Raw genomic sequence first — 22,853 nt, forward strand, 5'->3', positions numbered from 1 at the left:
CCTTCATTCATGGTGACCTGGAAGTAGATGAGTCATTGGCATGAGCCTTCCATTCTCACATTTACAGCAGGACTCCAACTCCCCTCCCAGAATGCGCTCTGGCTCAGTCAGCCCCTGCTGACTGAAACCCTTCCTCCCCCCTGGATGCTGTGACCTGCTCTGAACTCACTTTCTTCTCCACCTTCCCCATTTCCTGTATGTCTACCTTAAAGCCAGCGGCCATGTTGTATCTCACACAGAATCGAACGACATTACTGTTTCAGCGCGTGGAGCCGCCCTCCCCCATCCAGGACGGGCCTCTCAGCCTCCCTCCTACCCAACCGGCAGACCCCGTCAACAGCCTGTGAGTAGACCCCTGTCCCCCCCCTCCAACTCTCTCTCTCTGGGTCTCTCTGTCCTCTCCCTCTCTCTCTGTTTTCTCTCTCCCTCTTTCTTTGCAGCCAGAGGGAGGATGGGTAGTGGCTCCACAGGTGGAGTGTCATCCATGAGAAGGAGGAGCAGGACGACACGCTGGGCGGACACGCCTCACGTGTAGAGGACCACTGTGTGTATGTGTATGTGCGTGTGTAGTGGGTTCAGAAAGGCTGGTGTATGGGTTTGTGGGGATGAGTGCATTCAGTTAGCCTCATACAAGTGCTGAATGCATGGGTCTGATGAAGGTGATGTATATGGGGCCTGGTTTGTGTGTATGCATGCGTGTGTCAGTGTTTGTCTATCCGTGTGTGTTGTAGACCGGTGGAGGGAGGTGGTGTGTGTGTGTGCGAGGGGCCTGTCTGACTGTCTGTGTGTTGTAGACCGGTGGAGGGGGGTTCCAGAGAGCCAGTCGTGGGTGACAGTGCGGGCTCAGGAGATGTCCCAGAGAGTAGGCAACTGGAGTCCTGAGGGACAGCACTCTGAGGATGGCCTGGACAGCAGGCATAACTCGCAGGTAACACACACACACACACACACACACACACACACACACACACACACACACACACACACACACACACACACACACACACACACACACACACACACACACACACACACACACACACACACACCAGCATCCAGAGGAATCCCTGGACAACAGACATAACTCAGAAGTGTATATACACGCACATGCATACGCACAAATACAGATCAATACAGTACGTGCATGTAACATGTACAGTATGTCATTGCCACAAGAACACACTAATAAATGGTTCCCAGTAAACATGAAATAGTGATTTTCTTTCATGCTATTCATGTTTCATGCTGTCTGAACATCCACATATTTTAATTGGACTGGTTCATATAGAGCTAGTGTCCTGGTGCTCTTTCCTTACAGGATATTTAGGGTCATCATTGTTGAATCAACTCGTACACAGAGTCACCGCTGGCTCTGTTTTATTCCTGCCTATTGTCCATATGGTCCCTACAGCTCCTCTCCCCTATAGGCACTTAGACAGATCTGAAAGGTGTAAGCAATACAGCACATTCATCAAATGGCTTTGAGTCATTACTAATCCTTTCAGATCTACATGAAGGGCCCAGGAGTTAGAGTTAGTTACTGGGAAAATGTGAACATGATGGTTTCCCTATAACCTGCCCTGATTGGCTATGCCTGCTTAAACCCTCCCACCATTCACATCCCATACCCATCTATCCCCCTCAGCCCCCAGGCCCACAACCTCCAAGCCCTCATCCCCCAAGCCCTCAGCCCCCAAACCCTCATCCCCCAAGCCCTAAATAACATAATATTATCAAAATCAAAATCCGTCTGTTTAAGATTGAAATATGTTTTTTTGTATTGGCCGTGTCTCAATCCATCGGATACGCCTATGTCGGCCTTCTGCATTTGTGGTGGAAAGTGGCAGAACTACAGCACTGTTTGTCAGACCAGGAGACATCCCGAAAATCGGTCTTCTCACGAAAACGTCTGTAGCGTCCAAACGATAGTGTTCTCCGTTTTGCTTTACAACGCCCACAAGTGTCACTGGACTCGTCTGAAAGTAACCCAGTACCGGTTTAAAAAAGGAATCGAAGTATGCTATATATATACAAAAGTATGTGAACACCTCTTCAAATTAGTGGATTTGGCTATTTCAGCCAAACCCATTGCTGACAGGTGCATAAAATCAAGCACACAGCCATGCAATCTCCATAGACAAACATTGGCAGTAGAATGGCTTTACTGAAGTGCTCAGTGACTTTCAACGTGGCACCGTCATAGGACGCCACCTTTCGAACAAGTCAGTTTGTCAAATTTCTTCCCTGCTAGTGTAACAGTGTAGGTTCCGTCCCTCTCTTCGCCCCAACTCGGGCTCGAACCAGGGACCCTTGCACACATCAACAACTAACGCCCACGAAGCATCGTTACCCATCGCGCCACAAAAGCCGCGACCCTTGCAACACAAGGGGAAACCCTACTTCAAGTCTCAGAGCGAGTGACGTCACTGATTGAAACGCTATTAGCGCGCACCACCGCTAACTAACTAGCCATTTCACATCGGTTACACTCACCCCCCTCTTTGACCTCCTCCTTTTCCGCAGCAACCAATGATCCGGGTCAACAGCATCAATGTAACAGTGTAGGTTCCGTCCCTCTCTTCACCCCAACCTGGGCTCGAACCAGGGACCCTTGCACACATCAACAACTGACACCCCACGAAGCATCGTTACCCATCGCGCCACAAAAGCCGCGGCCCTTGCAACCCAAGAGGAAACCCTACTTCAAGTCTCAGAGCGAGTGACGTCACTGATTGAAACGCTATTAGCGCGCACCACCGCTAACTAACTAGCCATTTCACATCGGTTACACTAGAGCTGCTCTGGTCAACTGTAAGTGCTGTTATTGTGAAGTGGCAATGTCTAGGAGCAACAATGGCTCAGCCGCAAAGTGGTAGGCCACACAAGCTCACAGAACGGGACCGCTGAGTGCTGACGCGTATAGTGCGTAAAACTCGTCTGTCCTCGGTTGCAACGAGTTCCAAATGACTTCTGGAAGCAACGTCAGCACAAGAACTGTTCATTTTTTGATTATAATTTTTTTATTTTTTATTTTTTAATTTTTTTTAGGGTGTAGATCAGCTTTAATATTCCAGATGGATTGTAGCTTCCATCAATGTAATTGTATGCATAATTTCCAATCCCCTATATGTTTTTGGGTAAATATATATATATATATATATATAGTGCCAGTCAAAGGTTCGGTTTGGACATACCTACTCATTCAAGGGTTTTTCTTTATTTTTACTAGACATCAAAACTATGAAATAGCACATATGGAATAATGAAGTAACCAGAAAAGTGTTAAACCAATCAAAATACATTTTAGATTATTCAAAGTAGCCACCACATGCCTTGATGACAGCTTTGCACACTCTTGGCATTCTCAACCAGCTTCATGAGGTAGTCACCTGGAATGCTTTTCCAGCAGTCTTGAAGGAGTTCCCACATATGCTGAGCACTTGTTGGCTGCTTTTCTTTCACTCTGCGGTCCAACCCATCCCAAACCATCTCAAAGACCAAAAATCTCCAATTTGGACTCATCAGACCAAAGGACAGATTTCCACCGGTCTAATGTCCATTGCTCGTGTTTCTTGGCCCAAGCAAGTCTCTACTTCTTATTGGTGCCCTTTAGTTGTGTTTTTTTTGCAGCAATTCGACCCTGAAGGCCTGATTCACGCAGTCTCCTCTGAACAGTTGATGTTGAGATGTGTCTTACTTGAACTCTGAAGCATTTATTTGGGTTGCAATTTCTGAGAATGGTAACTCTAATGAAATTATCCTCTGCATCAGAGGTAACTCTGGGTCTTCCTTTCCTTTGGCGGTCCTCATGAGAGTCAGTTTCATCATAGCGCTTGATGGTTTTTGCGACTGCACTTGAAGAAACTTTCAAAGTTCTTGACATTTTCTGAATTGACTAACCTTCATGTCCTAAAGTAATGATGGACTGTCATTTCTCTTTGCTTACTAGAACTGTTCTTGCCATAATATGGACTTGGTCTTTTACCAAATAGGGCTATCTTCTTTACCATCCCTACTTTGTCACAACACAACTGATTGGCTCAAAGGCATTAAGAAAGGAAATAAATTCCACAAATTTACTTTTAACAAGGCACACCTGTTAACCTTATATAAAATTAATTCCAGATGGCTACCTCATGAAGCTGGTTGAGAGGATGCCAAAAGTGTGCAAAGCTGTCATCAAGGCAAAGGGTGGCTACTTTAAAGTATCTCAAATATAAAATATATTTTGATTTGTTTAACACTTTTTTGGGCTACTACATGATTCCATATGTGTTATTTCATAGTTTTGATGTCTTCACTATTATTCTACAATGTAGAACATAGTAAAAATAAAGAAAGAACTTGGAATGAGTAGGTGTGTCCAAACTTTGTACTGGTACTGTATATATTTGTTTATATATACCTAAATCAAATAGCTAAATGATCCATGGTATGACTATCTTAAAACAATTCCATGTGTCAGCTTAGACTTTTAGAGGTTAAATTTCAACTTCAATGGGGTAGGGATGTCCCAAGGATACCGGAGAGCACGGACCAAGCCCCCAGCCCCCAAACCTTCAGCCCCCAAGCCCTCTATCCCCAAGCCCCCTGCACCGAAGCCCCCTGCACCGAAGCCAGCTGCACTGAAGCCCCCTGCACCGAAGCCACCTGTACTGAAGCCCCTGTACCGAAGCCTCCTGCACCGAAGCCACCTGTACTGAAGCCCCCTGTACCGAAGCCCCCTGTACTGAAGCCACCTGCACCGAAGCCCCCTGCACCGAACCCCCTGCACCGAAGCCCCCTGCACTGAAACCACCTGTACCGAAGCCCCTTGTACCGAAGCCCCCTGTACCAAAGCCACCTGCACTGAAGCCCCCTGCACCGAAGCCCCCTGTACCGAAACCCCTGTACCGAAGCCCCCTGCACCGAAGCCCCCTGCACCGAAGCCCCTTGTACCGAAGCCCCCTGTACCGAAGCCCCCTGTACTGAAGCCACCTGCACTGAAGCACCCTGCACAGAAGTCCCCTGTACCGAAGCCCCCTGCCTCAGCCTCAGCAGTTCCTGCTCTTGATCCAAGTCCAGGTCCAAGTCCTAGCTCCTAGACCACAGCCCTAGCCCCTCGCCCTAGATCTAAACCTAGCCTTAAACCTTCCCCTGTCCCCATTTCCCAGGCTCAAACCCCAGTCCCTCCCACACTACACTACATGCTACTGTACACCACAGGAAGCGGCTGAGGGGAAGATGGCTCATAACAATAGCTGGAACGGAGCAAATGGAATGTCATCAAACACATGGAAACCATGTGTTTGATGTATTTTATACTATTCCATTCATTCCAATCCAACCATTAACACAAGCCCGTCCTCCCCAATTAAGGTCCCACCAACCTCCTGTGCTGTACACACTACACTCACCCACACTCACGTGGGATAAAGGATGACAAACACACCATTGTCCCCCATCATATTCCTTCATCACAGTCACACCTGCTCTCACTCTATTTTGCAGACGGTAGAGATGAGAGAGATGGGGCGTGACGGTTACTCGGATACTGAGCACTTTCAGCCAATGGAAGGCCACGGAAGGGCCGCTTCCATGCCACGCCTTCCAGGCGACAACCAAGTGAGCACCCCTCATTTCCTCTCCTCCCTCCCTCTCTCGCTCCCTCTAGCTTTCCATCTCCTTGACTCAATCTCCACGATAAGCTACATGACTAGAGACACACAAAGACTAGAGACAGACTATTTATAATCCAACACAGTGCATAACAAAATACTATAAAACATTGCTGAAAATGGACACGTGATACTTTCAAGCATATTTTCTTTATAAATGCATGGTATTTGACGTGATATCATGCATTTTGACAGTAGCTCCCCTTTCTATGCTGTTGAAATATCGCCCATAGGATGTTTGCCAGACAGACTTACAGGTAAGTCTTACAGACTACCGTACCAAATACCCCAACACCCTACTCTTCCTCTCCTCTTCCTCTCCTCTTCTCCTCCTCTCCACTCATCCCCTACTGCATGGAGGTGTGTTACTGTGGTTGTCACTTCTCATCCAGTACCAAGTAATCTCTGCTATAATGTCACACACACACTCTTTGTTTAAGGTGGTCCATCGTATCCGATGATGACTTCCACTACTGCTTGTGGGTTCACTAATGACTGTATAATCTGATGCGGGATGCACACTGTTGCCACAGACAGAGCACACAAATGCCTGTCCTGTTGAGGCCGGTGAAGTCATGGTCTCTGTTCAGTCCTTTTTTTCTCGGTTAACTGCACTCCTTGAGGGTAGAGGTCACGCCAGGTGGAACGGTCCGCAGCAACAGTCTGGAGGGAGGCAGAGTTTACCCCACACTTCTTTAGTGATGTCTTCAGTTGGTCCTTTAGCCACTTTTTCTGCCCACCTGAAGAGCGACGGCCCAGTTGTAGCTGTCCATATAGCATATTTTGCGGCAGGCGATCCTCTAGCGTCCGGATGGCATGGCCGAGCCATCTAAGCTGGTGGTGTGTGATGGACGCTCCAATACTCATGCAGTTGGTTTTCTGTATGATCTCTGGGTGCGGAACACGGTCCTGCCAGGTCACTTTCAAAGTGCGTTGAAGGCATTCTATGTGAAAGGACTCCAGTTGTTTTACGTGTCGGCTGTAGACTGTACGTGTTTCACATCCCTAAAGGTGTGCAGATACACACGCTGCTTGATAGACTGCAACTTTGGTGTGGAGGTGCAGGTTGCTGTTGTTAAAAACCCTCTTCCTTAGCAGTCCAACAGATGACAAGGTCTGTTTGACCCGATTCTGGATATCCTGGTCGAGGGGATGCTTCCATGATATTTAAAAAATGTGATACAATGGCAAGTGAGGAGTCTGAGATGGAGAATGCAGGTGTTTCAGGCAGAGGATCAGATGACCGCTGACATAGGACCTCTGTTTTTGGGACGTTAACAGACAGCCCCATTAGGCTGTATGCTCTCACAGCTGCTCTGAGTGTGGCTTGTAGAGCTTCTGGGGTATGTGCCACAAGAGTGCAATCATCTGCATACTGGAGCTCATGTACTTGTTAAGATTTGAGCTTTATGGCAGCTTGGAGCTTCCTAATGTTGAAGAAGTTCCCGTCCAATCTGAAGTCCAGGGTCACCCCACTCTCTGTTTCCATGTCCTTGTGCAGGACTGCTGTGACACACAAGAGGAAGACATTGAATAAGACCGGCGCAAGCATACAACCTTGCCTCACACCAGTACCAACTCTAAAAGGGTTCAGACTCCTGACGGCTAATTCTTACTCTGGCCACCATCCCCTCATGGATCTGATGCAGGACGTTCACACATTTCCCAGTGCAGCCATACTGCAGGAGGACCTTCCAAAGGAGTTCACGGTGTACTGTGTCAAAGGCTTTGGAGAGATCCAGAAAGGCCATGAACAGGTCTTGTGTCTGTTCACTGCACTTTTCCTGCAGTTGGTGTGCACTGAAGATCATGACCACCATGATTCTGTTCTTTCTGAAGCCGCACTGGTAGCAGATCTTCAGTGATGGTGTCGATGATTCTGTGGTGGATGACCTTTGCCAGGACTTTGACAGCAACTGGAAGGAATGATATGCCCCTTCTGTTGCCGCATATGGATTTGCCCCCCTTGTTTTTTGTATATATGTTTTCATCCCTCCATTGATCGGGGATGTGCTCTTGTCTCCATATCTCAGAGATGACTGCTCTGGTACAGAGATAGCCCCCTCAGTTTTAGGATCTCAGCAGGGATGGAGTCAGGTCCAGGAGTTTAGTTATTCTTCAGTGACCTGACGCTGGTGCAGACCTCAGAAAAGGTGGGTGGGAGATCAAGGCTCTGGATGGTGGGCAGTGTTCGGAGCTCCTCCAGGACTGAGTAGTCAACTGGGCTCGGCTGGTTTAAGAGGGCTTCACCTCTGGACTATCGTAGTTTGGTCCTTTATGAGAGTGGACCCATCTGCACTTCTTAGGGGACAGAGAAAGCAACTTCTTGGGCCGTAGGTTGTCTTCGAGGCATCATACAACTTGTGCAGGTTTTATCTGTCCCAACAAGATTGAATTTCTTGTGCTTTGGAGATCCACCACTCATTTTGTCATAGAGTACTCTGTGCCTCCTTCCGCTGCCACACACACACACACACACACACACACACACACACACACACACACACACACACACACACACACACACACACACACACACACACACACACACACACACACACACACACACACACACACACACACACACACACACACACACACACACCAGCACACATGTACATTCTTCTGCCCTCATAACTATCACTGCTGTCAAGCCCCAGATCTTCTTTCTTTCTCTTCCTTTTTCTCTCTCCAGCCCCAGTTCTTATCTTCTATCTAAATCATTATTTCTTTCCCTCTTCTCTAATGGTTTTGTTAGAAAGGTGACTTGAAATGTGGGGTTTTGTTTCAACCAGGTTTGAATTTGAAATCATGCCCAACTGCCAATGATCTAGTGTCATTTTGGGGTCAATATTTCTTTGAGAAGGTATTGTTCAAGTGGTCTAGTAGTGTACTGTCATGCTCAAACTAAAAAAGATATAGTAAATAGAATACTACTATCTTGAAACAAACTGTCACCAGGTTGAAACAGTGCTTTTGCTCTGATATGAGTAAGTGTGCTGCTGCTATGTGTGGATGTGTGACTATGTCCTGATGTCCTGACAGAGTGTGTGTGTGTGTGTGTGTGTGTGTGTGAGTGTGTGTGTGTGTGTGCCTTTACACTGTACTTCACTGTACTGTTGTTTTTGCCGTAGTAGCATGGTGTGTTATGGTGTTGTTGGGTGTTGTTGCTATGGTGACTGTGGTGTAGATGGTAGTGTTGTTGCCATGGTGACCCTGTCTATAACACTGTCTCTGGCCCTCCAGTGTCTGTGCGCTACTGTGGTAAGTGTTGTTTCTCCCCTCACCGCTGCTTTTGTGTCTAACCGGGTTCTCTCTCTCTCTCTCTCTCTCTCTCTCTCTCTCTCTCTCTCCTCTCCTCTCCTCTCCTCCCTCTCACCTCCCTTTCTTTTCGGGTTATCCTCACCCATATTTATCCCCCTCTCCATTTCTCCCTCGCTCTCTGCCCACGCCTCCCCCGTTATCCGATTTTCACCCCCTCACCTTACCTTCTTCACCTCTCCCTTCACTATTTATTTGCGTATCCATCCCTCTCTCCTTCCCTGTCCCTCTGTCCTCTTCTGTGTGTCTGTGTGTGCTCTACCTGTGCTGTATTCATGACTGTGGTGTGTGTGTGCGTGTGTGTGTCTTCTCTGTGCTCACACAGCAGCGAAGGAAAGGGAGGCAGCGTGGAAATAACCTCAGTGTATGTACCCTGTCTCCCCCATCTCTCCCCCTTTCTTTCTCTCTCTCACTCACTGATTCACTCACTCACTCACGAAAACCATTTCTCTCTTTCTCTGTCTGTCTCCATCTCTGCCTCGCTCTCCTCATGTCATCTCCTAACATGGTTGTGACACACATAGTTATTAGCTGATTCAACTGGATTTCATAAGTTCAGACAATTTGATTAATTATAGTCATCTGAACTTTTTTTGTCAACACAACTGTTATGTTGCTTCAGTTAATTTGACTTCATGGTTGTGAATTTCTAAGTTGAGTACACACATATCGCTTAGCTGATTCAACTTGATTTCATAAGTTAAAAAAAATTGCAACTCAACAAAGGTTGTTGACTTGTCTATATAAAATTTGTCATTTTGACTGAATCTCAATATGTTTTTGTACACCTCACCTCTCTCTCTCTCTCTCTCTCTCTGTCCCCTCTCTGAGTTTATCCATTTATGTGTATCTTATGTGTCTTTCCTCTCATCTCTCTCTTTTCTCAAACAATAGCTGGTACTCTTCCCCTCCTATTTGTCTTTGACTACCCTGTTTGTTGACACATAAGACTGACTGATTGCAGGGTAGGAGCTTCAAGCTCTGATTCTTCCACTAACCGATTTCAATTCAGTTCGAATCAAATGTGTTTTATGGCATGATTACTCAAACGCTAAAACCCAAATTGACCCCTATCCTCTAATGTAGATCTTATCTGAAAAGATTGGTTACTGTATGTACACTGAGTATACCAAAAATTAGGAACACCCAGTGGCGATTTTAGCATGTCAATCTTGGTGGGAGAATGTTTGTTTATTTTATTCATGCCAGCAAAGCCACAACACAACACTAAACAATACATTCATTGCACTATAACGGTGAAAAACGGTGCCCACAAACTGTTAGGGCCTACATAAAGCTTTCCCAACAGCAGAGTTTTCTTTTCAGCACCATGGAGTAAATCCTTACCACCGCTACACCTGGCTATCAGTAGAGCCTTGTCTAGCAGCGAAACAGTTCATTCAGCCTCATTTACTGCCTTTTAAAAAACATAACTGACATGGCTGACTTGCTTAAATAAATGTGGTTTCTACTGGTAATTGAGAGGTACAAACTATGGCATAAGGGAACGATGAGAGGCAATCCGTAATTTTGATTACGACATTAATGAGAGAGCTAAGACGGACGTAGCCAATATAACTATTTGTTCAGCGACAGAAATGTACACCGACAGAATTCAGAACAAGGGCCGTTCTTACCGTATTGTCTCTGTACACCAAGTCAGAACCATAGGAAAAATAAAGGGGGCGTATAAGCCTAGTTAAATAAAGGTTAAATAAAATAATAAACAAATAAATAAGCAGACAATTATGATGACATTTCTCTAGAACAGGCTATAGGCTACATGTGCACCACCAAGTCAGAATAGTAGGCTAAGTTATGAGAGGGAAAGGGACCAAATTATTAAAGTGAGGCACATGGGCTACTAACAGCTTACTACACAACATACACTTAGTATCACGTTTTTGGTCTCACCGTTCTGCTGTGGTCACTTGAACAGGAAGGTGGCTCGGCGGTCCTTCTTGTGGGCAAATTTTGTCATGAAACATTGTCATCAAAGTCTGGCATTCTCTGGATTTATGGTGCTTTCAAGACAACTGGGATTCGGCAAAAACAAGGAAGAATCATGACGTCAGTGATCTTCAGGTCTGAGCTCTAGAAAGAGGCCCGAGTTCCCGACTTGGAATTCCGAGTTGGGTGACCGTTCAAAACACAGAGCTCCTTTTTTTCCAGAGTCCCCAGTTGTCTTGAACTCACTGAAATCTAACATTTCGGGGTTCCAAGTTTCCAGGTATTTTGAACGCGGCAGAAATCATGTTGGATTGACAACATGGCCAATGTATTCAACCTTTTCTGGCCCATGGTGTTGTGTGTGAATGTTTATCCTTTTAAGCTTGGAAAAGAGACCCTTAAACCCAGACTTGGCCCACACACCCTTTCCACCGAATAGCAGGCAGGGGAAGCAAAATAGTAGTTGCTTTGCAACGTTTATATTTAGCCACTAATTCCTTCCAAACCGCTTATTGTTGAATTTGCGATTTCCAACTTGTTGTGTAATGTTTATGTCCAATGGCCGATGAGCACTGATACGATTTATCTATAATTTCTCTTCATATGACAAAGATTGAAAAGGATTTGCCTGTAGATTGTCGACGTGATTCATGATGATGACTGCTTGTCTAACTTGCTAGCTAAGATTTTGAAAGTATGACATTGACATGATCAGTCCAATCAACGCTACGGTAGATATAACGTGATTTGACGTCATTTTATATGTGGCCAATGACCTTGAACCTTCTTGGATGTGCACTTCTAATGTAAATTTATGGCAGCACCCAAAGTGGCTTGAACTTTCTAGCTCTTCCTGTAGATTTTGCGGTGACGTAGTGTCTCCATGAGTGACAGAACACTGAGCCAATCACGGCGCAACTGGAGAAGATTGCTAACCGCTATGCTCTGTATTTTCCGCTGGCTGCCCCACCCCCACAGAAAGCACTGAGCCTGGCTGAAGCACCTGCTGTGTTTTGGAGCTGCCTTAGTCAAGAAAGCAAAAAAGAGACCATGTTTGTATGCGGCTATATTAAATCAATAAAATATTTTTTTACATTGATTGCAAACTGATATGTGACACGTATTAATGCCAAAAGAACATGGCAAAAAATATAGATCAGGAAAAAAATATAGAAATAAATATATATATATATACTGCTCAAAAAAATAAAGGGAACACTTAAACAACACATCCTAGATCTGAATGAAGTAAATAATCTTATTAAATACTTTTTTCTTTACATAGTTGAATGTGCTGACAACAAAATCACACAAAAATAATCAATGGAAATCCAATTTATCAACCCATGGAGGTCTGGATTTGGAGTCACACTCAAAATTAAAGTGGAAAACCACACTACAGGCTGATACAACTTTGATGTAATGTCCTTAAAACAAGTCAAAATGAGGCTCAGTAGTGTGTGTGGCCTCCACGTGCCTGTATGACCTCCCTACAACGCCTGGGCATGCTCCTGATGAGGTGGCGGATGGTCTCCTGAGGGATCTCCCAGACCTGGACTAAAGCATCCGCCAACTCCTGGACAGTCTGTGGTGCAACGTGACGTTGGTGGATGGAGCGAGACATGATGTCCCAGATGTGCTCAATTGGATTCAGGTCTGGGGTACGGGCGGGCCAGTCCATAGCATCAATGCCTTCCTCTTGCAGGAACTGCTGACACACTCCAGCCACATGAGGTCTAGCATTGTCTTGCATTAGGAGGAACCCAGGGCCAACCGCACCAGCATATGGTCTCACAAGGCGTCTGAGGATCTCATCTCGGTACCTAATGGCAGTCAGGCTACCTCTGGCGAGCACATGGAGGGCTGTGTGGCCCCCAAAGAAATGCCACCCCACACCATGACTGACCCACCGCCAAACCGGTCATGCTGGAGGATGTTGCAGGCAGCAGAACGTTCTCCACGGCGTCTCCAGACTCTGTCACGTCTGTCACGTGCTCAGTGTGAACCTGCTTTCATCTGTGAAGAGCACAGGGCGCCAGTGGTGAATTTGCCAATCTTGGTGTTCTCTGGCAAATGCCAAACGTCCTGCACGGTGTTGGGCTGTAAGCACAACCCCCACCTGTGGACGTCGGGCCCTCATACCACCCTCATAGAGTCTGTTTCTGACCGTTTGAGCAGACACATGCACATTTGTGGCCTGCTGGAGGTCATTTTGCAGGGGTCTGGCAGTGCTTCTCCTGCTCCTCCTTGCACAAATGCGGAGTTAGCGGTCCTACTGCTGGGTTGTTGCCCTCCTACGGCCTCCTCCACGTCTCCTGATGTACCGGCCTGTCCTGGTAGCGCCTCCATGCTCTGGACACTACGCTGACAGACACAGCAAACCTTCTTGCCACAGCTCGCATTGATGTGCCATCCTGGATGAGCTGCTCTACCTGAGCCACTTGTGTGGGTTGTAGACTCCGTCTCATGCTACCACTAGAGTGAAAGCACCGCCAGCATTCAAAAGTGACCAAAACATCAGCCAGGAAGCATAGGAACTGAGAAGTGGTCTGTGGTCCCCACCTGCAGAACCACTCCTTTATTGGGGGTGTCTTGCTAATTGCCTATCATTTCCACCTGTTGTCTATTCCATTTGCACAACAGCATGTGAAATGTATTGTCAATCAGTGTTGCTTCCTAAGTGGACAGTTTGATTTCACAGAAGTGTGATTGACTTGGAGTTACATTGTGTTGTTTAAGTGTTCCCTTTATTTTTTTGAGCAGTGTATATATATATATATATATATATATACAGATGCGGTTCAAAACAGGTGGGGCTCTGAGATGCACCCCCCTTTTTGTACCCCCCAGTTCTTGACCCAAACTGTTGCGCCTGGCACCTACTACCATACCCCGTTCAAAGGCACTTAAATATTTTGTCTTACCCACCCTCTGAATGGCACACATACACAATCCATGTCTCAATTGTTTCAAGGCATAAAAATCCTTTAACCTGTTTCCTCCCCTTCATCTACACTGATTGATGAGGATTTAATAAGTGACATCAATAAGGGATTCTAGCTTTCACCTGGTCAGTCTGTCATGGAAAGAACAGGTGTTCTTAATGTTTTGGATACTCGGCGTCTACGCAAAATATAAGCAATATGGCAATAGCTCCACCCTGCTCTTTGATAAGCCAGATGGATATTACTTAATACTTGCCATATTACTTACATCTTGCCTGGTGAATGTCATTATGCGAGGTCAGGATGTTGGAACAAGTCTAATTTACTTACCTCTCTAGTCCTTGTGCCAAGTGCCAAGCGGGTGGGGTCAAGGTGTTGATTTGGGATTGGCAAACTCTGCACCCTCTCTCTGTCTTTCTCTCTTCCTGCTGCTGCTGCTCTGTGTTGGGTGTACCATGTGTGTTGCGTGTATCATGCCTGTGTGCTTGTCTGTGCTGATGTCATCAATGTGCTGCTGTATTGGTGTTGGTGTTGCATGCATGCCAGGAATATGTGTGCCCTTGTTGGAGTGATTTTGTGCGTGCGTTCGTGCATGCATGTGTGTGTTTGCGTGTGTGTGTATGCTTGGTGGGTGTGTTTGTTGTGTGTGCTTGGTGTGTGTGTGTCCATGTGTGTTTGTGTGTGTGAGGGTATCCTAGCTACACACTGTCTGCTGGTTTCAGTCCATTATCATCAATTCTGGTTTCAACCTGGAATACCAGGGGAGTTAACGCTACAGCCAAATGATCCCTTCGTTCAATAAAGAATCGGAAACCAGCAGACACTGGCGGACTAGTACTGAGCAGGCCTGGTATATACAGTATGCACTATGCAGGTGTGTACCAGTAGCATTATAGGCACTGTCCTGGTGTCCAGCAGCCCTAGGAGGTCAGAGCGGCTCCCCGTCCCCAGAAAGAGAGCTCCTGAGTGGGGCTGAGGACTCGGGACAGCTCCTATGTGCACGCTGGCAGAGGGGGCTGGCAGAGCCTTGTGCGCAGCCTGGATTGTGTTATGATTTTGGGGGAGGGATTGGGTGGGGATGGGGTGGGTTAGTCTTTTGGAGGGATTAGGGGATACTGACCTATCTTTCCAGATTAAGTCATGGATGCATGTCAGGCATGGCCTATTGCCTCCCTCTCATCTCCCTTTCTTCTTACTTTTACTGTTGTTTGTCTTCTTCCTCTTCTCTCTTTTTTTCTCTCGATCTCTCTCTCTTTTTTTCTCTCTCTTTCTCTCTCTCTCTCTCGGTCTCTCTCTCTGCCTGAGGCAGCATGATGTATATATGATACTAATACAGGCATGTGTGTGGAACAGTATGGGGGGGGGTTGTCATGGGTTACCTGGTGCCCACCTCTACAAGGTTATACTGGTAGGAATGTAGAAGCACAATCATGTAAAAGTCAGGTAAACAACTATACAGTATATATACACACACACACACACACACACACACACACACACACACACAAAGTCGACAAGAAAGTCTACATCTCTCCGTTTCCCCATTATGTCTGGAGACTATAGAAAGGAGACACGAGGAAAGTAAACCCGAGAAGCCTGCTGTGTGACTACTCTTTTCCTCTCTGTCTCACTCTCCCATCATCCCTCTCTCTTTCTCCATCCCACTCTCTCAGACCATAACAGATAATAGTCCTATGAAGCGCTCGGCCTCCTCCCTTGGTCACAGTCGATCTGGGAGGGGAAAGAGGGAAAGGGGAGGGGCCGATGATTATGCAATGGAGTATGTGATCCCCGAGGAGGGCGGAGCACCGAGGCACAGCCACCGACGCCGCGACCGAAGCCACCGGGCCTCTGAGCGGTCACTGTGTCGATATACAGACGCAGATACAGGTCAGAGACAGAATGAGTGTGCATGCGTTGGTCAGGAACGGTTCAGAATGTGTGTGAGTCAGAGAGTGTGTGAGGAGAACGTGCTTAGTTCCCTGAGTTGCTACTGTGTCAAAGTGTGTTTGATGTTGTCATGTTGTCATGGTTACCATGATGACAACAATAACTGGCCTCCATTCCGGCAGGACTGGGCACAGACTTGAGCACCACCACTCAGTCAGGTGACCTGCCACCCAAGGAGAAGGACCGTGACCGCGACAGAGACCGCGGTCGGCAGAAAGACCGCAAACACCACCACCATCACCACCACCATCACAGCGGCTCTGTGGACAAGGAGCGCTACACACCAGACCGCGCCGACCGGGGGGGAGAGCACGGTGGCCACAGACAGCCCCGAGGAGACAGAGACCACGACCGGGATAGGGAGCACGACCGTCGCTGGTCACGGTCACCCAGCGAGGGCAGAGAGTGCATGACACACAGACAGGTGGGCTTCTATGATGTGTCAACATTGAACCACCTTCCTAACTGTTTTAGCCTCAGGTTCTCCTTTTAGTTCTGCCTTGAGTGTCTCCCCCATCTCCTTGGCCTAAATATCTTTAGGCGGCTGACTGTCTCTTGTGTTTCCCTTTTTGACACTTCCATACATTGTCTATTCATTAACTATTGTTGTTTATAGGATTCAGCAGTTTAGACACACTTACACACAGAGGTGATTGGTTAACAACCTAGATTCAGATAAGAGACAGACTGAACAAGGCAACAACACTGAAAGAGTGCATTGTGGGTACCGTCACAATCACCATTTTGAGGCCTACTGTGTCAGATCTGATCTCTTCTTTTCTTTTCTCCTGTTGTTTTTGTGTCCTCTCTTTATTCTTCATGACTCATCGCTTTTCTCTGTTTTCTACGGTGTATGCTGACTCCCATCATTTTCTATATATCTCTTCTCTTTCTTTCTTGCTTTTTTATGTCTTTCTTTTCCCGGCATCCTTCCTTCCCCTCACACTCTCCTTATTGCTCTCTTCTTCTTCTTCTTCTTCTTCTTCTTCTTCTTCTCGTTGCTGTTGTTGTTCTTGTTGTTATTGTCTGTTGTTCTCTCTCTCCCTCCCTTTATTTATCTCTCCTTGTCTTTATCTCTTTATCTCTTTTTCTCTCTCCCTTTCTTTTCCCCTCCCTCCCTCTCTCTCTTCCTCCCTCCCTCTCTGTCTTCCTTCTTACCTCTCTCTCTCCCTCCCTCTCTCCCTCTTCCTCCCTTTCTCTCTTCCTCCCGCTCTCTCTTCCTCCCTCTCTCTGTTCATGTCGTCGTTAATTTTATGGCTCTTTTTTTATTTGCCTTCAATGTTCGTGTAGGGCAGTAGTTCGGTGAGCGAAAGTCCCGCTCCCTCTACCTCGGGGACCAGTACCCCGAGACGAGGCCGTCGGCAACTTCCTCAGACCCCTGCAACGCCCCGCCCACATGTCACCTACTCTCCTGTCGTTCGTAAAGCCATGGCCACACCTCCCGGAGCCCAGCCCCTGGGGCGCAATCCCGCCCCGTCCCTCGCCGCTTTTCCCCTGAGCCCCCCCAGGGACCTCCCCCGCCTCACCATGGCTCACCCAACCAAGCCTGCCACCCCCAACCCCGCTGGGGGGACGGGGGAGGAGGAGGAGGAGAGAGTGGGTCGCTGGAGGGCGACGGCTGCTTCTACAACCAGGACTACCAGGATTACGACCGTGAGCACCACAAACCGCCTCCCTATGAGCAGAGCCCCACACAGGGCAACCCTCACAAGCCTCACCCCCTCAACCACCCTACTCTCCCCCTGCAAAACCATCCCCCAACCCCACAGCAGCAGCACCCTATCAACCCGCACCCAAACAACCCACGCCCCAACAACCCCCACTCCCGCACCTCGCCCAGGACTTCCCGCCACGCGCCCCCACCCAACACCACCCCCACCCCCCAAGGGCAGCAGCCTCCTCCCCCTCGACGCCTCCCCAACGGGTACCGCGCCTCCTCCCCCTCCTCGCAACACCACCACGGCCCCACCCACCCCGGGCCCCACAAGGTCCCCCCTCCCCAGCCTAGAGGGCCCCGCACGAAAGGCCTGCACGAACCCTACAACAACACGGATAACAACAGGTGCTAGCCTCTGGGGACTATGGAGGGATGGATGGAGGGCTCAACCACACTGTCTGAGTTATCAGTCCCTACCTCCCAGCCCAGGAAAACACACAGCCAGAGCACTGACCGCCATGAGACAGGGGAAACCAAGGCATGATTCTTTCTTTCCTTCTTTCCGTTTGTTTTTCTTTTCGTTTCTTCTGCTGCTCAGTGTTTCCCGGGGATGGAGGGAGTGAGGAAGGGGTAGTTAGAATAGAGGGATGAGGAGGAGGACCACTGAAGGATGAGTGGAAATTAGTGAACAGGGTATGAAGTACAAACCAATTCCTCCTCCAAAAACTATGGAACCCAGCTCATCGGATGCAAGGAGACAAAAACTCAAAATGTAGTTTTTCAAAATGGATGATACGGGGGACGGATGCTTTTCTCAACGTATCATTATGCTACGCCTCTGGAAACAATATTAAAAACCGCCACAACGACCAAGACGTCATCACGTAATCAACGCAAAAAACTATGACATTGCGGAGAACTAAGTTGCAAAAACCAACCACCAACCCCGATGTTGGGGAGATATTGATGAGTTTTATCATCTGTGTTTACTGTTAATAATGACATCAGTGATGATGAGCCTTCCACCTGAGTGTGGTGGGGGGAGTGGGGGAAACAGGTGGTGGGGGGGGGGGGACACCGGGACACACACCCTAACTCTGAAGGAGAGAGGGGGTTATGTAGGAGGAATCTATCCATTCCAACCCCCCAACCCCCAAAAAAGATTCCGCCCCAACCGAGTAGAGAAGAAACATAAAAAAAGTGGATGGTGAACAAAAAAAAAAGAAACTTAAAAACAAACATTTTCTTCAGTATTTCTTCTTCTACTCCTGCGGCTGCTACTTTTTCCTCTTCCTCTTCCTCTTCTTCTTCTTCTTCTTCGAAACATTGAAGCTTGATTCTTCTGTTGCACCCGCTCAGCTTCGTTGGAACTTGCAGAGTTTAAAAACCTGTGGAATCCTGCATGATTGATACAAAAAAAATGATAACGAAGAGAAACTACTGTAATGTGGGGGAAACTATTCCTTGGTCCTTTCTATATTAGTCTGTGGGGTTCTCTCTTTTTCCTGTAATCCCTTTGTTTCTCTCTCTTCTCCCTGAGGCATCCCTCTCTCTCTCTCTTCCTGTGCTGGAGGTATAATCAGGATAGTTAAAGTAATCCTTCTAACCCCCCCCTTAAAAGATTTAGATGCACTATTGTAAAGTGGTTGTTCCACTGGATATCATAAGGTGAATCCACCAATTTGTAAGTCGCTCTGGATAAGAGCGTCTGCTAAATGACTTAAATGTCAATTAAATGTAAATGTAAATAGTTAGGATAGATGGAGAGATGGGGCGATGAGGAAGAGAAGAACAAGGTCCAAGCCTTTTTTATGCGGAGTGACAGGATTACCTATTTCCCACTTTGTTCTTATTCAAATGCTCTGTGCCAAATTATAACTGTTGATGTGGCTGAGATTGCACAATCATTTTCAAGGAAGTAGATATTTTGTTACAAGGCCTACTTTTATTTCATGGAAGGAAAGAAGGCAGGAAAGTATGAAAACACAGACCCCACAAATTATAGGTTCATATTAAAAGGGAGTTGAAACTGGGGGAGGAAGTTACAAGCACGCTCCATGGTCCTTATTGGCTCTTCATCTGCTGACTCATAGCCTCGTTCAAACCAGAGAAATGTCTCTAGTCTTCCAGGGTTTGTGTTTGAAAGAGCGATGAAAAGAGAGAGAGAGAAAGAAAGGCAGATGAAAGGAGGGAACCTCTTCATCTTTCGTTTATTTGTTATTAATAGTGATAATGGTTCTATAGATACTGATAACAATACTATTGATGATTATGATAATGACGATGATGATAATAATAACGATGATGATAATGGTGATGATGATGATGACGATGTTCATGCTTGTGAGAGAATTATTTTAGTTTTGTATTTGTTTGTTACTTTCGTGTCGGTTGTGCTCAGCTCGTCACCATCTTTGTTTAGTGAGACGTTCTGTCTGGTTGGTGGTCCACTGGTCCGGCTGGTGGGCGGAGCTTTGTCGGAGAGGTGCATTGTGGGAACAGGAGTAATCATAGTAATGACTGATACAGTGTAATACGGTGGGGAAGGGGAAAGGAACTTAAAAAGGAACTTAAAAAAAAAAACAATGTCAAAAGTCATACAGGAAATCATGTATCTGACATGTATACTTGTTCATCGGACAGTTGTTTACATATATTAATCATTTCGGTAAATATAGGGCAGCTAAATGGTCGCTCTTGCTGAGGTAACGGGGTCTACAGACTAAAGTAGACCAGCTAAAGCAGTAATGAGACAGAGCTCCACTACCAGTTTGGCCCTCTAGGTGGCACTGTATGCAATACATTGCATCCCTGTCCTATTGTATGATTGTATCACCCCTTCTATTTTGACTGTCTGATTCTAATGTTTTTGTATCTGTCTTTAAACTGGGAGCATAAGGTTTAAGTGTTGTCTGTCACTGGTGGATCACCTCCTTTGTGTTCAGGACATGTAACACAGCCAATCACAAATGCACAGGACATGTATCACAGCCAATGAAAATGCATGGGAGAAACAATGACTGGGTCTTTTCTGCCAAACCTCTGTGTCCTGTGTCACCCTATTATCTTTTTGTGTGTCTTTGTGCGCCTCAAACTAACATCCATCCTAATACCCACCACTGTCCCGTACAGTGTCTCTCTCACAGTTGCCGGACTTTGAGGATTGCCATAGTGAACCATTCATTTATTAGAATTATGTCATTATGATTCTTATTATAACACCCCATGTCAAAACCATTAGCGCCAGGTAACAGTGTTTGTTCACTGCTGCCATAGATATAGCGCAGTTAGATCTGCACATATCTGGATTCTGATGTACTGTAACGACATATCCCATGATTCTATGTACCACACTTTGACCAGAAAGTGCACAGGCACATTGCCTTTACAGTATTCATCTAACGTAGGAATGTCATAGACGTGTATAAGTCACAACACTGATAAGATAGGAATACACAGATACACTCTCAGTATGTAGCTCCTGGCTGTAGCAAGTATGCGTGTATGGCGTGTGTGCGTTTGCGTGTGTGTCTGTGTATGAATGCGTTCTTTTATAGCAAGAATTTGTGTGTACATTCAATGTGTGTGTGTACATCAATAGCTAGCTGTTTTCGTTGGATATTTAATTTAATTTGTTTATTTGCTTTGAATATTTTGTGATGATATTTGAGTTGGTGAGTGTTTGTGTGTGTGTGAGTTTGCCTGTGTTTGTGAGCGAGTGTCAGAATGTTTGTGTGGCTGTGTGCAAGATGAAATAAGATGTCAATCACCCTACAATTGAAACTATGAGAGGCCCTAACATTCACTGTCAATCATTGTGTCCGATACTGACCAACCATCCACTAACAACATATTCTAAATAACCCCACCGTTACTTTAAAAAGCAATGTATGAGCTGCTATGGAAACATAGAAATAAAAGCATTTTAAGTACCAAAAAAATACCAAAAAAAGGGGAAATATCTACTTCCAGAACTGCATGTGCTATGTGCATGCCACACTGTGGGTGAACAGTCATCTTCAGGAATCAAAAAATAAGAATAAGAATTCAGATTAAAAAATATATGAATATAGATAGATGTTTTTACTAAGCAACATGTTTTCTTTTTTCCTTCTATTTTTGAGAACAAAAAATGTTTAAAAAATCTATACAAAAAAAAACCGTCAAAAGAGCGACATGATGACTTTGGTGAGAATCAAAGTTGGTTTGTTTATTTATGTTGCCAGCTGTTAACTGTAAACATGGAGGTGAGACACTACACAACCATGTTCAGGACACTACAAAAAAGAGAACTCCTGTTTTAAAGAAGAGAATCAAATAAAAAGAGATGGGGATATCCCTGCCTACTTTTGGGTGGGGCCAGGAGCCAGCCAAATCTGATGTAACCCTTAAAACTCTGGCTGTGGGATCTTTTATCTCTCACTCACTCCCTCTCTATTTCTCTCTCACTCTTATCTCTCACACTCTCAACCTATCTCACCGCTATTTCTACCAGTGCATTTTGTAATTCCAGACAGAATTCTTCCTAATGAATAAAAACCAGAGAGAATGCACACTGTTGGTCTGGAGAGACTTCCATTTCTTTTTTGTGTGTTTTCAAGTGTATGCTTGAATGTGTGCGTATGTTTGAGTGAAAGAGTGTATTATAGTGAGAATGAGAGTGTGTTTGCGTTGGGGTTATAGATTTGGAGAAGTAGAGACGTTTGATGTGTGTAACGGAGTGTGTTGTTATGTGTAAGGTAGTGTGTAAACGCGCATTTAGGAGTGTAAATAGTGTGTCTCTGCTATCTCCCGTCTGTTTCTAGTGTTCCCCCTGCCTGCCCTGGTCTATTTCTATTGTTCCTCCAGCCTTCCATGTGTGTTCTAGTCTGTTTCTAGTGTTCCCCCTGCCTGCCCTGGTCTATTTCTATTGTTCCTCCAGCCTTCCATGTGTGTTCTAGTCTGTTTCTAGTGTTCCCCCTGCCTTCCATGTGTGTTCTGGTCTATTTCTATTGTTCCTCCAGCCTTCCATGTGTGTTCTAGTCTGTTTCTAGTGTTCCCCCTGCCTTCCCTGTGTGTTCTAGTCTGTTTCTAGTGTTCCCCCTGCCAGCCCAGTGTGTTCTAGTCTGTTTCTTGTGTTCCCCCTGCCAGCCCAGTGTGTTCTAGTCTGTTTCTTGTGTTCCCCCTGCTTACCCTGTGTGTTCTGGGCTGTTTCTAGTGTTCCCCCTGCCTACCCTGTGTGTTCTGTGTACTTTAGAGAGGACAGCTTCAGATCAGATTGCTGACGGAAACATTAGCAGTACAATCAATGGGCCGGATGTCACATTCCACACCTATACTCCCCTCCTATTCTCCACTCCTTCCCCCTTTCCCTAAGCCCACCACATTCTTTCC

The 22,853-nt window shown here is 46.3% G+C and overlaps 1 protein-coding gene across 1 annotated transcript in view; it reads left to right on the forward strand.

Annotated features, from left to right (window-relative positions):
• The window catches only part of LOC106606804 (voltage-dependent P/Q-type calcium channel subunit alpha-1A), a 131,242-nt gene extending 109,209 nt beyond the window's left edge, over window positions 1-22,033 (forward strand). The window contains 7 exon segments of the mRNA XM_045721286.1: window positions 240-343; window positions 646-928; window positions 5,491-5,604; window positions 9,304-9,342; window positions 15,547-15,763; window positions 15,946-16,247; window positions 17,114-22,033. Coding sequence (XP_045577242.1) covers window positions 240-343; window positions 646-928; window positions 5,491-5,604; window positions 9,304-9,342; window positions 15,547-15,763; window positions 15,946-16,247; window positions 17,114-18,103 — 2,049 coding nt within the window. The 3' untranslated portion in view covers window positions 18,104-22,033.
• Window positions 22,034-22,853: the final 820 nt, after the last annotated feature.

The sequence above is a fragment of the Salmo salar genome, chromosome ssa06 (assembly GCF_905237065.1).
Source record: "Salmo salar chromosome ssa06, Ssal_v3.1, whole genome shotgun sequence".
Classification (NCBI taxonomy): domain Eukaryota; kingdom Metazoa; phylum Chordata; class Actinopteri; order Salmoniformes; family Salmonidae; genus Salmo; species Salmo salar.